Raw genomic sequence first — 17,451 nt, 5'->3', positions numbered from 1 at the left:
TATCTTTTAAGTTGAAGAGGAAAATGCAAGTCCCAAGGAAAAATGAGTGAATTTGTCAGAGAAGGGGAAAAATCCGGATAAAATTTCTAGCAATATGTTACTACGACTGTTTTAACTTATCGAAGGTTTTCTAGGATTCCCACCAGAAACCTATTTATTGTGGACGGAGAAAAGAACAATGCAACTTTTCTGGCTGCTAGTTCACTAGATCATTGATTTATATTAAAGACATAGTTTGAATCTTCAAATTGCAGAAAAGTATTCTTTGTGATAAATACGAACAAACAGAATAATTCCTATCCGTTATAAAGAGGTTACTAAAACGTTGCGGGGGAGAAAATCCATATTATGGAGGTTATATTCATGTTTTCGTGTGTAGAATCATACACCAAACTTTGTTGGTATTTTTCTGAACATCCTGTATGTCAATTTATACCTACAGGTAGATATAACGCTACCGGAATTAAAACATTTACTAGAAATAATATATCCACAGTGATTAATTTTAGCAAAATATGTCATCTTAGTAATAACATGTGGTAAAGCATGAAATGTTATTTTGAAATAATTGTTCGGTAATATAAACAAAAGTACACATGATTTAGTAAACTTTCCTACTGAGCAAAATAAATAATCATTTTGTGAATTAAATATACATATATGTATGTATGTGTATTCAAAATAACAAACGAACATCAACTAACTACACATAACTCAGCAGTCATCGGATTTTTTGTTTGTTTTTGTTTGTTAATTTTTTATAGCACAAAGAAGAACACCATGAACTGAAAATAAATTCTAATAAATAACAATTCACATTTTCAGCTCAGTATAAATAACAAAAATGAATTAATTAACTTTTATTGGACCATAACTCAGTTATCAATTCATACGCTCAGTCAGAACAAACAAAAAGTTCTGGTGTTTACCAGATAGTATCACAAACAGGGATATGATGGTTGTTACACAAGTGAAATTTAAGTCTGTATTGCAAACAGCATCATTTCATAGAAACCATTTGACACAAAAAAAAAAAAAAAATGGAGAAGCAAGCACATAACAGAGAAAAAAACTACAATACGTCTGTTACAATGTTTCTTCTTTTTCTAATCTTTATATCAAATATCCACATTTGTTGTCCAGTGTAGTATTTGTAATGGTACATAAGTTGGATTACCCAAGTGCTCCGTCCAACTTTACGAGCTACGAATAATTAAAAAAAAATGCAGTATATACAAGGTATTACAAAATTTGTCACAATATTTTGAGAACAAATTCCTTACATCAGGGGCGGATCCAGGGAACAATTGCCCCCCCCACCCCCGAAGAGGAAACTTTCTTATTTTATATATATAAATAAAACCCATCCCAGAGTTTGGAGCTCTTAAAAGTAGCTCTCAGTAGCAGTATTACAACCCACCGTTCCCCAGAAGTCCGTCCTGGATCCGCCCCTGCCTCACATCAAAATAAGAACAAAAGTTTATATGGATCTATGCTCAAAAGTGGATAGAGACGGAGTTATAGAATGCCGAAAAGGTGAAACAAGTAAACTTTAAAAAAAGTTCATAGCTCAACTACTATGGAACTTATCGTAATCGGGTCAGACATCATTGAGGAACTAGTACGTGAACTATCCAAATATCCATGTTTAAGAATGCTCCAGTACTTGCACACCAATTTTTTAGAGAGCTAGGTGAAAAGTGATCAAGTACTCCCAAACAACCTCTCTAAAAATGATTGTACAAGTATCGGAGGTTCTGAAAGATGGAAATGAAAATGAAAAAATGAAATCTTTAAGTTTTACGTCCCACGGTTATGCCGGTTAGGCTAAAGGAGACGATGATAATGAGAAATGAGTGAAATGGTGAAAGTGGGAGGAAACGGGAGAACCCCGAGAAAACCCACGAACACGGTGTTTGTCCACCACAAAGTTCACACGGCGCGAGCTGGGATCGAACCAGGGACCCCAAGCACCGGAGGTGAACGCTCTACCACTGAGCCACCGCGCCCCCTTCTGAAAGATGGATATTTGGATAGTTCACATACTAGTTCCCCAGTGATGTCTTGACCCGACTACTATCGGTCCTATAGCAGTGGAACTACGGACCACTAAAGGCCATTTTTTTTCACGTTTTTGGCACCCTATAAGAACGAAATTATGCACTTCTGACCACTGGTTCATATGAACTTTTTTTTCTGACTTTGATGTAAGGAATCTATTTCCAAAATATTATGCCAAATTTTTGTAACACCCTGTATATTTTTCAATCCAAGAATAGGAATCATTTTTACAAGTTGTATGAGCGTCACCGTTAGGAGTATTTGAGTCATAGGATTGTGTGTATTAGTGTTACCAGAAACCAAACAATAATATATATATATATATATATATATATATATATATATATATATATATATATATACACACAATCTATTACTTAATAGCTTATTTCTTAGATACACAGTATACAAAGAAATAAATAGTGTATTCCAGGAGAAAACAACTACCAACTCCATCAAAGGGCCGGGTGGCCTAGGCTTCGAGTTTTTTTTTTAATAAAAAAAATAATTTAAGCTATTATTTATATGTTTTTGAAAGTTTATAGGAAGATAATGCTATTCCTATCATAGTTTGGGTCTGGGTTCCCTATTTTACCTTCCGTTTATTGTGAATGACATACTTTTTAACACGAAAGGATTTACTTTTCCTCGACTTTCTAAAAAATTACGCATGAGGATTTACATTTTGTTCGGTTTAATAAGATCTATTAATCGGTATATCTGACTTTTGAACTTTTTTTTTTGTGAAGTGCTATTAATATTGTAAAAATTTATGATTAAAAGCTATTTAAATCAGAAACTACAACCCATCGTGCTTTGTGATGTATTTCTCTGTACAAAATATTGACAGTGGCGTAGCTTGACATTCAAACCGCCCCTCCTCCTTCTCCGTTTGCTCCCTTTTTTTAATGTCCATCCCAATAATAGGAACAAAAGAGGATTAGAAACAAAAAACCTACTTGCGGACAGGCTATTATTGATTCCATTGCCTTTACAAAGCCAACAACAGGGCAAGAAAGACGTTTATACACAAAAAGAGGTTTGTGAGAGTACGCAACCCATCCACAAAATAGGATGAAGGACGGCCCAAAAGTTTTTTTTTTAACACACATATATATATACAAAAAAAAAATACGTTCGAGAAGGGAGGTCCAATTTCTGGGCGTTTGCCAGCATCATCCATTTGTCAAGGTTTTTAGTTCTTCCCCTCCCCCCTTTTTTTAAATTGTGGTTCATCGGCCTTCATCATGTTTGACAGCGCCTTCGTGATGTTGGGCTCAATTGCCAGATGCGAGGTGAACGCTCAGGTCATAACCAGTAAAATACATCGGGCGAGGGTACGGAGGCTTCCTTCCTTCGCTTACAGGCGAAGATAAATGGGTGTGTCACTCCAGCGATTTATATTGGACACCAACTATCTGTGCGTTTTTTCTTTTTTCTAAAAAAAAAAAATAAAAAAAAACTAGATATTACCATAAATGTTTCCAATTGGAAGATGAATGGGTAAATTTCGAAGGCGAGATTTTTGAGCTGTACAGCTTTTTCAGTCACTTTTCTAGTTAAAATATTAGATTACATTAAAACGAAGGAAAAACATATTTAGCAATATGAACTATATTCATACTTTTAATGTGATCACTTAATATTTTAATCTTGTCGTAATACCAGAAGATAATGCAAACTTGTCAAAACGGGCGATAATAGTCCATAATAATAATAATAATAACGCACATAGTTTGGAACTAGTGAAGCCATCAGTAAATCATTCCGAGAACTTATCAAATGGTCTTGTATATACATTCAAAGAGTACGAAGTTAGGAGAAATAAAATACCTGATTCTACCAGATATATAACTAAAATTTACTAAAAAAATTTTAGTGGTGCCACATTTGCCATTTCCAAATGAAATAAACTCAGGAAGAAAAGAAAAACTAAACTTGAAAGCTCCAAAATGGCATATTTCCTTAAAAGGCACAATTTGGCATTTAATGCAGTTTGTCATTAATTCCCATTTCACAATAACAAAATTGAAGTAGTTATGTAACCCACAATACACAGTAGGCGAACGGGTTGCAGAGATACCCATATGATTAAAGGAAAGGGAACTTTACATTTGCTACTTGCTACCTGACTCCTGGCTGAGGAATATTATATCTACAGACCAGTGGCGGATCTAGTTCGGCCGGGAGGGCCTAGACCCCTAGTTTTTTGAATGAAAAAAATAATCCAAGCTTTTATTTACATATTTTTGAAAGTTTATAGTAAACTCACGATGCATCTATCATAGTGAGGGTTCTGACTGCCCCTCCTCCCGTTTTTACCTTCTAGACCTGCTACTGCTACAGACACGTAAGATAAAATAAAAATATAACTACTTACAGCATACTATTGAAAGGTCTTGTTAAGAAAACAGGTAAATAATTGCAAGTAATTAAGATATATCTGTTTTGAGGTAAACATCCTAAGACGCTAATACGCGATCTAAAATATATTGTACTAGCAACGTATTTACAACAGAAAAATGTAACCTTCAAGACTATGGGATTGATCATCATTATAGGTATTCTGCCATTCTTGGCAGGTCACTTGCAGCTTCCATGCTCCACAGTCTTCCTCTAACTTCTTCGTCTTCACATACGATTTTTCTGTTTCGACATTGACCATTAACTAGTCTCCTTTGCTCCCTCCCTCTCTTTCCTGCCACCATATCCTCTAGCTCGTCCATCATGATACAGTTACTTCTTAGCCAATCTCCCAACCAGTTTCTCTTTCTTTTCTTAATAATATCTAGAATTGCTCTTTTCTCTCCCACCATTTCTAATACCTTTTTATTCTTTTCCGCTCGACTCAGCTCCATTGTTCTCCACATCCACATTTCGAAGCTCCCGATCGTTTTTCACCATTTTTGCGTAGCATTTTATGAGTCTATGGGATTGAAAGAAGCGTTAAATTATGAAGTAGAGGAGTAAAAGCACATGCTAAATGATGAAAAAATAATAAAGGCATTTGTAAATAGGAGTGTGAATAAGAATGCATAAAATTTGCTTGACGAAACTAAAAAAATACTGAGGAAATAGGATATTATGGCCTGAAATATAGTTTTGAGTTTTACGTCTCATAGTTTGCTCTTTAGGGAACAGAAAACGATAAGAAACAACCATACATAAGATAACAATAAGAAAAGAAGGCAATCATTTTTATGGAACAAGCTTGGAAACGAACTTGAGGCAACAGATATAATTTTTCGTCTATGATAAATACTTGAAAGCCAAGGTCTTGCTAGTTTTTTTTTTTTTTCCTGTTAAAGAAATAAGATATTCGTTTTATTTGTAAAGATCGTTAGACAAAATTCCACACTACGATCTTTCAAGAACAGAAAGCAATCTCAAAGTCTCAGTGATCATTCCTCAGATTTTCAGTGACTGAAAGTAGTCGCTCTCAGTGACCATTCCTCAGATTTTCAGTGACAAAGTATTCACTCTCAGTGAACATTCTTCATATTTTCAGTGATTGAAAGTATTCTCTCTCAGTGACCATTTCTCAGATTTTAAATAACTGAAAGCATTCTCTCGCAGGAACTATCAACATTCAAAATTTAACAACAACCTTTTCAGTTACTTTAGCAATCAGCAGTGCCCAAAAAAAGTCAGACATGGCAGCATATGAGCTTTGTTTACAATTAGTTTAATTATTTTAACCTCGCCGTTCATTTCCATCACTTCATGTCAATTTATTACAAAAATTTAGTATTTAAATTAAGCAAGACTTAACGTTATTACTTACAAAATTGGAATCAGAATATGCTTCTTGTTACTCTTACATTCATCAGAAACCTTACCTACAAAAGAAAGAAAACTTAATGAACACTTTCGGACTAATTAAATGTCACTTAGTGAACACAAAAATAATATTAAAAGCAGAAAATTCTTGACACTAATAATAAACAGAGCTCTATCCTTTACATCTTTTATTTTAGTAATTTAATTACACTCACGAAAGAGATTACACAACTATATAGGAGTTTTCCTTTAATTCTTATAGATTTTTGCATGCTGAATATGAGAAAAGTACTTTTAAAAAATCCATCAAGTTAGGTTTCCTTGCAAATCTAAAGTGTACAGCTTTGGCAGCCGCCATAGAACGAACAATGTTGTGAGCTCTTCTCTATTAGTAACTTTTTTTTTTTTTTTTTTTTGTAAATTCTTGCATTCAACAATCAATTCTACATTGTTGATACGGAGTGCAAAATAAGAGAAAGTGACGGGGAGGGAATGAGGAAATACGAACGCAGTCGGGGAAGGGAAATTTAGAACTTTATTCGTAAAGAGGTTTCCCTAATCTAGGGAAATTTCGTAGGTAAATTTAGGAAAAAAGGGAGAAAGGGAATTTTTCGATAAAACATTGAAAATCCAGGGAAATTCTGGCACTGACTGATTGATCAATGTAAGTACTTAAAATTTTCTTTGTTTTTCAGAAATAAACCAATACAGTAACAATAGTTTGTGTGTGTGTGTGTGTGTGTGTGTGTGTGTGTGTGTGTGCCTGCTCAAAGTAGCATAATTTTCAACAATTGTTTGTTGGTGTATTTATGGGTAGCCTATTATTTTTTGTAGAAAAAGTGAACGCTAAAATGGATCACTAGGTGTTCTCGGTGCTATGCTTATCACTGCTTGAATAGTGCGGCGTTGCCAGATAGTGTCAAGCGTTTACTGGTGGCAGATAATAAAGGAAGTAATCATGGAATTCTGCTTGAATATTTACTGGAGAAATTAGTTTCCGACCCTTACCGCAATTCACAGCTAAGTCCCTCTTCTCGAACTGCAACGCTAGAATCCAGGAATTAAACGTACAAATTTAGCAGCAACGCATTATGGCGTTCTGCGCAAGTTCCTTCTCAAAATCTACTTCCTTAAATGTAAATTAATAATTAAATAAAATGTGAAACATAACACGAAAAACGATCAAACCGTATAATATCTATTTCGTAATAAGATCGTTACTTTAAAGTATATTACACATTCACATAAACATTTCATAAAATTGAGCACTTCTAGTAAGATCTAACAGCAAGTGCCATCTTGTGTGCTCATTGTAAAACGAATCAAATATTTTCTTTTATTTGTTATCTTTTTCGATATCAAAAGACACAACCAAATGAATTAATGTCTTGTTTTAGCTGAAACATAACTTTATCTTATATTACAATATTTATAATATGTAACGTTCCATTTCGCAGTAGTTAAGAGAATGAGCTAAAATATGCACTGACTTCCGGGTGGTGATCCACCTTAAATAAAAAATTGAAGTAAAATATAAACGAATAAAGCAAATGTGGTTGGCACTAAATTTAATACAGCTAAATTCATCTTATCACATAGCTTCCGTCGTAGGAATTGGGTACTCAACAAACTAGGGAAAATTTAATACGAAAAGGGAAAATTTTTGAGTAATTTGAGGGAAATTTTGGAAACGTTTCAGAGAGTGACTATTAAACACTTATGTCATTAGTGAAAATATAATTCAATTTTGCGTGCTAATGAAACTTCTTATTCTATTTTTTTTTTTTTTTTTTTTTTTTTTTTTTTTTTTTTTTTTTTTTTTTACAAATCAGGGTATATATTCCGTTATTTTGCACGCAAAATGTACGTGATTTAAAAAAAAGGATCATTTTCAGCCTCGGCACATCCCAAAACATAACAATCTGTGAAATGAAATCTTGCAGCTGATCAAGAAGAGAAAAAAGAAAGAAAGAAAAAGAAAAATATATATTTACAGACTTGGGTTATTGATTATCTCCTTCTTCTCAAATAAAAATTTAAAAATACACATACCGTAAGCAGGCGTGAAAGATTAGATTCAAGAGGTACCAGATTCGAATCTCGCGGCCGGTCATCTTGGCTAAAATTTTTCTAGAAATTTCCTCGCTTGCACCCACCAAATGTTGGACTACTACTTTTAAATTTACGTCGCGGCCGAATTTCTTCCAGAATGCCTTTACATATTTCACTGCTAATGTAAAGTAACTCCAAAATCGAATTTGGAGCTATTAATAAATTACGGGCGAGACGAAATCTATATTGAATAAAAAAAATCAAAGTTTTTTTTTTTTTTTTTTAATTTAATACATAGGTTGAGCTTGTTCTCACGGAACCCAGGCTCTTTGCACTTAATTGTTTTTATTATTATTATTATTATTTGAAAATATCGTACTAACAGTGAACATTGCCATAATTAATGGAAAATCAACAATTTAATAATTAGAAAAATATTATTAGATATAACAGGAGCATGCTAATTATGATATTTATTGTTAATAAATTGCTATAATTAAAAAACGTTGAATATACATTTCTTGTAATGATATGCCCTTTTTTTTAAAAAAATAGTAATAATAATAATAATAATAATAATAATAATAATAATAATAATAATATTGTTGCTATATAGGTATAGATGTAAAACTTGAATATTTCGTAAGGACGAACATAGTCTGAGAGATTTTGAATTAAAATGAAACAAATGCTAGCAGAAAAATATATAATACACTGTAAAAATATCGTTGTGTTATTTCAATGACATGCCTATGTGTTAACACGATTGAGTTAAAATATAACAGAAACAGGTGGTTAGAACAATTCACTCTCAACTTGCAGTTCTGTGTCAAATGCCGGTAGTTGAAATAACACACAGCCTGTGTGTTAAATTAATACAAGTGTAGAATCATCGATTTTGCATTCTGCGTGATTGCCAAATATACTGCACATCTAATTATAAAGGCTTATGGATTAAAGCTACAAACACAGTAGAAAGAAATACTTAAAACAAATCCAGGTGTACGCAAAATTTCAACATGCAAATCGCGCGATGTGTTTTCAATTGTTTTACGTAATGTTTCTGAAGAAATATGTCAACAGCTAGAAACAACATCGAATTACTGTGTCACTTCTACAATGCACTAGAGCTCACAAGTCAACACCGGGGACTGTGCTTCAAAAATAGCGGAAAACAAGTAGAATCAAGATTAAGAGGCAAACATATAGGTAAGTTTCCTATCATTCTTGAACAAGATGTTGGTGAAGGTTGTGTTTCGCACCATCTAGAAATACTTCACAATAAATGTTGGGGAGGACGACAAAAATTTCTATGAAGATTTTCAAAATGAAGTGTTCTGTAGTAGTATTCTTGCTATTCTTATTTTAAAATTAGAACCTTCGGTAAACGTAAGCATGCACACCACATGGTTTTCCAACACACAAAAATGGTTACATAAACAACACTCACGGAGTTATTTCATTACCAAAATAGGTGTCATAGTAACACAGAAGTGGAGTTTAGCTAACACCAAAAACGGTGTTAATTTGGTGGTCTGACCTTGAATTTTGACATAGGGAGTCTTAACATAGGAATTAACACCAAAACGGTGTTATACGTCTATCTCCATGAATTATGACAGATTGTGTGTTGAAATAATAAGAAAATGATGTTGAAGTAACACAGGGACTGTGTTATATTGATACCTGACATGGTGTAATAATAACACAAAAATAACACACTACACACTGTGTTACTTTCTTCGTGTTGGCACAACACCGCCACAAGTAACACTCAACACTTTTCCCTACATTACCGACCCTGATATGTTGTCGAACCAACACCGAAAATACTAACAGAAATCCGAATTTAACACCGCTCAACACCGGTTGTGTTAAAAACGTAACACATCCTTTGTGTTAAACGCCAACACCGCGGGGTCTGTGTTCAATTAACACCGCATTGTGGTAGTCACGCTGGGATCACTAGCCTGTGTTAAAATTGAGTTGAAATAACACAACCATTTTTTTTTACTGTGTGGAAGGCTTATTTTAGGGGAGGAAATGAGACTCACATTACTGTAGATGAATCTGATTTCTGAGGTGAATTTGTTGTATAGACCCTATTATACAGCAAGGGACATCAATTTAATCTCTCTTTCCTTTGTGGCAGTTGGACACAAATCATCATATTTCTCACCTAAAAACGTATTTCAAATATGATTATTGGAGGAGACAGTCCCCTCCAGTTCCAAGATCGGGGGCATATTCCCCTCATCCCCGGGATTTACGCCAGTGCTTCCACCATAGCTGAGCGCTCTACCACTGAGCACCTTGTCCATTAATTAATCTGCTGAATTAATGGCTAAGAATATATTGTAATCTTGGATAAAGTGTATTCTGGATGAAAAAATGAAAAATTAATTTTGATTAAAATTAATTTTAATTAGTGATGTGAGGTGGAAAATTTTCAATTTCAGAAAATTTTCCGTTCTAAACAAATATCAGTGATCAAGTAACAATTTCTCATTAATCATAAAATTGATTGACTTCTTGTATAGAAATGTTAAAAAATGGAAGTCCGTTTAAAGAATCTAAAACTATTCATGGCTCAGAAAATCTCCGGTACTGTGTAGGAACAAGTGAAACAATTTTTCATGAATCGAACAATTTTCTGTCGTGCATGGAAAAGTTAAAAAACTTTTTATAAGTAGGAAAAATTTCATCATTTTGAAGCAAAAAGTAAAACAACTCTTTCTGAATCGGAAAGTTCCATTTCTCTGTAGAAACAAGTGGAAAAACTTTTCATAACCCAGACAATTTTGAATATTATGTATAGTGATGTTAGGTGGAAAATTTTCCACTATATTTAACTGCACTGTAAAAAATCGTTGTGGTATTTCAACGACATGCCGATGTGTTAACACGATTGTGTAAAAACAACACAAACACGTAGTTAAAACAACTCACTTTCCATTTGGAGTTGTGTCAAATGCCGGTAGTTTAAATAACACACAGCCTGTGTGTTAAATTAACACAAGGGTACAATCTTCGGTGTTGTTTTCTGAGTGAGTGCCAATTATGTTTGGCATCTCATTATAAAGCCTTATGAATTGAAGCTACAGGCAAACATAGTAGAAGGAAATACTTAAACAAATCTAGGTATACGCAAAATTTCAACATGCATACCGCCTGTGTGTTAAATTAACACAAGGGTACAATCTTCGGTGTTGTTTTTTGAGTAAGTGCCAATTATGTTTGGCATCTCATTATAAAGCCTTATGAATTGAAGCTACAGGAAAACATAGTAGAAAGAAATACTTAAACAAATCTAGGTATACGCAAAATTTCAACATGCATACCGCGCGATGTGTTTTCAATTGTTTCACATAATGTTTCTGAAGAAATATGCCAACAGTAGGAGACAACATCGTATTACTGTGTCACTTCTACAATGCACTAGAGTTCACCAGTCAACACCGGGGACTGTGCTACAAAAATGGCGGAAAACAAGTAGAATCACGATTAAGAGGCAAACATATTATAAGGATACAGGTAAGAGTTTCCTATCATTCTTATCAGGATGTTGGTGAAGGTTGTGTTTCGCGCCATCTAGAAATACTTCACAATAAATATTGGGGAGGACGACAAAAAATTTTATGAAGATTTTCAAAATGAAGTGTTCTGTAGTTTACTATTTCTATTTTAAAATTAGAATCTTCGGTAAGCGTAAGCATGCACACCACATGGTTTTCCAACACAGAAAAATGTTTACATCAACACCACACTCCAGTGTTGCCAATTTGGGGGGAAAGTCGCTAAATCTAGGGGAGATTCGCCTTCCAGGATAGCGACAAAATAATAATAATAATAATAATAATAATAATAATAATAATAATAATAATAATAATAATAATAATAATAATAATAATAATAATAGTAATTTTTCCGATTAGCGACTTTTTGGTGATTTTGGAATGACGATTTGGCGACTTACAAATCTAACAACTTTTGCGCTGCGAACAACTTGTCCTAAAATAAGTACTATTTTAACTCGAATCAGTTCAGATATACAGGTCTTTTGCTTATTTGAATCAGTGCAGATGTTGACGAGCTGGAAAAGTACGTAATATTTATCTCTATATTCCCGCTTTGTTTGCTGTTATCTCTTACCTTCTAACGGGAACCAACTCCAGTTTTTAATGTCTTTTAGTTTACAGAGCTTCTGTTTAGAGGCATAAATAATACACTACCGATAGCAAACAGATTATCTGTAGGAGCGTAAGTAGAAGTGAAGTAAGATTTTTTCTAGACCTCGAATTTTGTTCGTTTTTCTAAACTCACTTTTGATTTCCTTGAAACAAAATCAATCATAAAGTTAAAAATATATGAAAGTGAAATTATTGTTATGTATGAGTCTTTCATATACGTTCTTTTAGCGTGCATAGACTATGGCTTGAATTGATCACGTATCTCATACACACATATATATTTAAAAAAGGCAAAATTCCACGAAATTTTTTTAGCGACTTTTCACCCAAAATTGGAGTCATTTCATCTCCAATTTAGCGACTTTTTGTATCAACTTGTTGGCAATACTGCTACACACGGAGTTATTTTAATACCGAAATTGATCTCGAAGTAACACAGGGACTGTGTTATATTGATACCTGACATTGAGTAATATTAACACAAAATAATTAACCCACTACACACTGTGTTACTTTCATCGTGTTGGTGCAATACCGCCATAAATAACACTCAACACTTTTCTCCACACTACCGACCCTGACATGGTGTCAAATCAACACCGAAAATACTAACACAGATCCGAATTTAACACCGCTCAACACTGGTTGTGTTTAAGACATAACACACCCCCTGTGTTAAACGCCAACACCAGGGTCTGTGTTGAACTAACACTGCATAGTGGTAGTGACGCTGAAAACCACTGCCCTGTGTTAAAATTGAGTGGAATTAACACAACCATTTTTTACTGTGTGCACATTGAGCTATAATATTGAATTCCTGTAGTGAAAGTTGGACAGAAACAAATTATAATTTTCCAATTAGCTTTCGAGAACCGGAAAATTTTCTAATATTTCAAGTTGGCAAGTTAAAACTTACATAGTGTCTCTCTCTCTCTCTCTCTCTCTCTCTCTCTATCTCTCTCTCTCTGTGTTTGTGTGTGTGAAGTGCGGAGAACATAAATCGAGTTCGTAGAGTACAAATATCCCATCCCATTATTTAAAATGTAACAAGAAAGCGAAAAGAAACCTTTCTGAATTTATCAGTTATTTCAAAAACAGAAAATTCAACTACATAAAAGTTCCTTATGAAGGTTATTTTTGTAACAGAAAATAAGAACAAATGCTTTGATTTCTGTTGTGTTTAAAGCTATGGGAAAACATTGTCTTACGCTTATTAAATTAACGAAATATGATTTTGTGAGATCAAATTTGAATTTTGAGGGAAGTTTTTGAAGCTTTTCTGCATAAATGAAGAACTATTAGATTTTCACTTCAAGAAACTTTCTTCAGACAATATTTACTACAAATAAATTTTACGGCTAAATAACGATGTAGGAATAAGTGGAGTATGCTTTTATGAATCGGAAATTTCAAATCCGATCGGAATCGTTTCAAAATTTTCCGGAAAATTTACATCACTGCTCACAATAATGCTGAGAATATAACAAAATTAATTTAATGGTGTAAATAAATCAGTCTGCTCTGTAGTAGAATGATCCTACTCACCTATTGCCGTTTGCCAGACTGGAAACGCAGCACAGAATGAAGAGAAATGTCCCGTGCCAAAACTGTTGAACTTGGCAACCTGATGACTTAGGTTTTTATGTGAGGCAGTCGGAAGTTCGACTAAGAAGTTGCTTTACCAACGATCACAAACAGAAGAATGAGAGATGGTTTTTGACAGGCTGCCTAGTGGAAACAACCAAATTCTTGTGTGGGAGGTTAACATTGCGTAACAGAAATTCTGGAGGTAGAAATTAACTGTCTGGGAGAGACTGGAACAGAAACCAACAAATTATGCTTTCTTAATTAAAGAGTGTAAAAGGTAGTTTGATCTTTACAAGAACAGTATTCAAAATATGTAAACACAGAATAAACAAGTGTAAAAAGAAAATATATTGTATGTGGAGGGTGTATATATTTTTATGCATATTGAAAATAATAATAATAATAATAATAATAATAATAATAATAATAATAATAATAATAATAATAATAATAATAATTATTATTATTATTATTATTATTATTATTATTATTATTATTATTATTATTATTATTATTATTATTATTATTATTATTATTTATATTACTATTTTGAATTTCGAAGATGCAGAAAGTAGACGGGCTCATAATGTGAAAAAATCATAGAATTTGACGCTCTGACTGTTTAGGACTTTATAACACTTGCTGCAAAAAGTGATATTCAAGATTCCCATTGAGTTAACTCAAGTCAGTAGTCTATACCAGAGCGCGCAACCAATTAATACACGGAGAACTACCAGTCTACCATAACGCATATTAATCATAATCACAAGGAGGGGAATGGGGCTCCGGCACCCCAAACAATCTCGTGTTCTCCTTTCAAATGATATTCATCTGTTTATTTATCTTCTTTTTAATACAGCAAATGAAGAATATTTGTAATAGAATGAGAAAGAATAATATGGAAATTAATCATCCACATATTACTCTCAGTTTTGCCTAACTGGATGCATATAGGTGCGAATTTATTACACTATCGGGTAACAGTGTTTGAATTTGGTATTTTTTTAGTCTGTGCTTTTTAAAAATTATTTATAGCATGTAAAGTCATTCAAACAAATGAGCTTTTAACATTTTCTTATGAACTGATTATTTCAACATTCCTTAAAACATGTGATTCTAAACGCATATTTGAACATTCCCTACAACCTGTGATTCTAACTGCTTATTTGAACATTCCTTACAACCTGAAATTCTAATTGCTTATTTAAAGATTCCCTATAACCTATGATTCTAATTGATAACCTGAACATTCCCTACAAATCAAGCAGTGGGACTTCCAAGATTGTATTATTAATACTTTCGTCCATTCATCCGTTACTCCGTACGATAGCTCTTGAACGCGAGTTAATTGATATATATGCAGAGACGGATCCAAGTGGGGCTATAGCCCCCCATGACGCTCAAGTATACACCCTAACAGCACAAGATGTGCTAGGCATGTGCCAATCGATCCAGCTGCCCCTTGTTTTTCTACAACCAACATCACAAATATCTCAAACAAGGTTGTATAACATTCTAGGATCAGGATTTAAAGTTATTCTATTCTCTCCTACTATTTCTGACATTTCATCGTTGGTTTTGTTTCGATTCAACTAGAATTGTTTATTTTCCTGCAGTGACCTGCGTAGTGTAGTCGCTAACGCTCTCATCTTTGGTACGAACAGTCCTGGATTCGATTCCCGATGGGGACACTGAGTGGAAAAGGTGTAACAGATTTTTTCAGGACAGTCATCCTGAGTGACTTTTTCCTGGGTTTTCCACATTTACACCACGCAAATGCCGGGACGGTATCTAACATACACTGCATAAAATACGGAAACAACTTTTAGCAACAGTAGAACACTGTACACATTACCGACACTCTTTGAACACCTCCAGGTGACATATATTCATCTCTTGTAAATACTGTATTATCCAAATATGTCCCAGATGTATGTATTAAATGTGCAAAATGCATGTCAGCACTTTGTTTTCGAACTGTTTGCCGAGAAGAAGTGTTTTAAATGTCATACTCGACAGTGTTTTCGGAGAATGAACGCTTTTGGACACGCGAAGCACACTTTGTAAACACACACTTGATATATTTTCTCCTCAACATTTGTACTAAAAGTGTTAGGGACAAGTTTTGCCAATAGATGTCACTACGGTCTCCGTCTCTCTCTCTTATGTATTTTTTACCTTTCTCGAAAATTCACGATTTCTCTTACAAATTTCAACCTAGAGACTTCAAATTTTTAGAGAAGGAACTTCATAACCTATCGAAGGCAACAATCCGTGCCGATTTTTTATTTAGAATTTTCTTCATTATTGAAATGGCTTGATTGTTGAAATGGATATCGAAACCTTTAACAATATAACTGTTTCAACAATAAAGAAAATTCTAAATAAAAAATCGGCACGGATTATTGCCTTCGATAGGTTATGAAGTTCCTTCTCTAAAAATTTTGAAGTCTCTAGGCTGAAACTTGTAAGAGAAATCGTGAATTTTAGTGGAAGGTAAAAAATACATGAGAAAGCTACGAAGATTGTAGTGGCATCTATCGGCAAAGCTTGTCCCTTTACACCAACCTTAAATGATGTTTTATTTTTTACAGTGTAAAAGTCCGACGCCGCTTCTTTCCTTCGCCAATCCTTTCTTCCTTCCCTTTCCCTGGATAGTGTGCCCGGATCCCTCATATGTGTGACGGGCTAAATGGTCATAGATGCCGAAAATCCAGAAATCTAATTCCTAATTGAATTTATTTTCCGTCACATTCAGATTTTAAAGTTCTCAGACTATTTTCGTCGCTTTTGTATTTATTATTATCATTTCTTAAAATAATTTCTCTTTCTTAATGACAGAATATGTATCTCAAACGGATACAAAATGAACAAGCTATAATAACGACATACTGTATACTATTATTCCATATACAGGGCGTTTCAAAACAATACCGACAACGTTTCAGAGGTGATTCCTGACATCAAGATAAGACAAAAAGTATAGACCAACTTGGGTGTATAAATGCTTCCTTTCAGAGTTATAGGCTGCCGAAAATATGAAAAAAACGAACTTTAAAGACCCATAGCTCCAATACTATGGGACCTACGGTAGTCAAATCAAGACTTCACTTAAGAACTAGTATGTGCCCTATACAAATATCCAAGTTTCAAAATCCTGTGGTATTTCCGCAACATATTTTATAGATGTAGTTGGTGAGTACTTTGAATTAAATGCTCGTAGCTAAATTCCCTCTGTAAAAGTTGTTGTTTGACCACCTTAGGAATCTGACACATGTATTTTTGGATAGCGCATATATTAGTTCCTAAGTGAAATCTTGATTCGATACCGTAGATTTCATAGTTCTCGAGCTGTGGGCCTTTAAAGTTCATTTTTCCATGTTTTCGACAGCTTATAATTCCGAAAGGAAGCATTTGTGCACCCAGGTTGGTCTATACTTTTTGTCTTTTCTTGGTGTCAGAAATCACCTCTCAAACGTTGTCGGTGTTGTTTTGAAACACCCTGTATATTATAGCAATTCGTTCCTTCTGATATTTGTTCAACAGTGTTCAAAATATCGTATGAGTAGAATAGTGGATAACTTCATTAGCTTAGTAATTGCACGATGTGTTAACACGTCCAACAAGAAAATTGATCTCGTAATAAATTAGATTACGTTTATCAATGGATTACATACTGGTAGATAAAATACCGAATATAAATATCGTATGAGTAGAATAGTGGATAACTTCATTAGCTTAGTAATTGCACGATGTGTTAACACGTCCAACAAGAAAATTG

The 17,451-nt window shown here is 33.8% G+C and overlaps 2 protein-coding genes across 4 annotated transcripts in view; both read right to left on the bottom strand.

Annotated features, from left to right (window-relative positions):
* Positions 1-17,451, bottom strand: part of miple1 (midkine and pleiotrophin 1) — a 256,418-nt gene that overhangs the window by 139,639 nt on the left and 99,328 nt on the right. The gene's annotated exons all lie outside the window — the stretch shown is intronic.
* Positions 3,833-17,451, bottom strand: part of LOC145662413 (uncharacterized) — a 93,451-nt gene continuing 79,832 nt past the window's right edge. The window contains exon 2 of the mRNA XM_081727962.1: positions 3,833-5,900. Within this exon, the coding sequence (XP_081584088.1) occupies positions 5,897-5,900 (4 nt within the window). The 3' untranslated portion in view covers positions 3,833-5,896. The remainder of the gene's footprint in view (positions 5,901-17,451) is intronic.

Source organism: Thermobia domestica, chromosome 10 (genome assembly GCF_964235325.1).
Source record: "Thermobia domestica chromosome 10, izTheDome1.hap1.1, whole genome shotgun sequence".
Classification (NCBI taxonomy): Eukaryota; Metazoa; Arthropoda; class Insecta; order Zygentoma; family Lepismatidae; genus Thermobia; species Thermobia domestica.
This window is presented reverse-complemented; position numbering and strand designations above follow the sequence as displayed.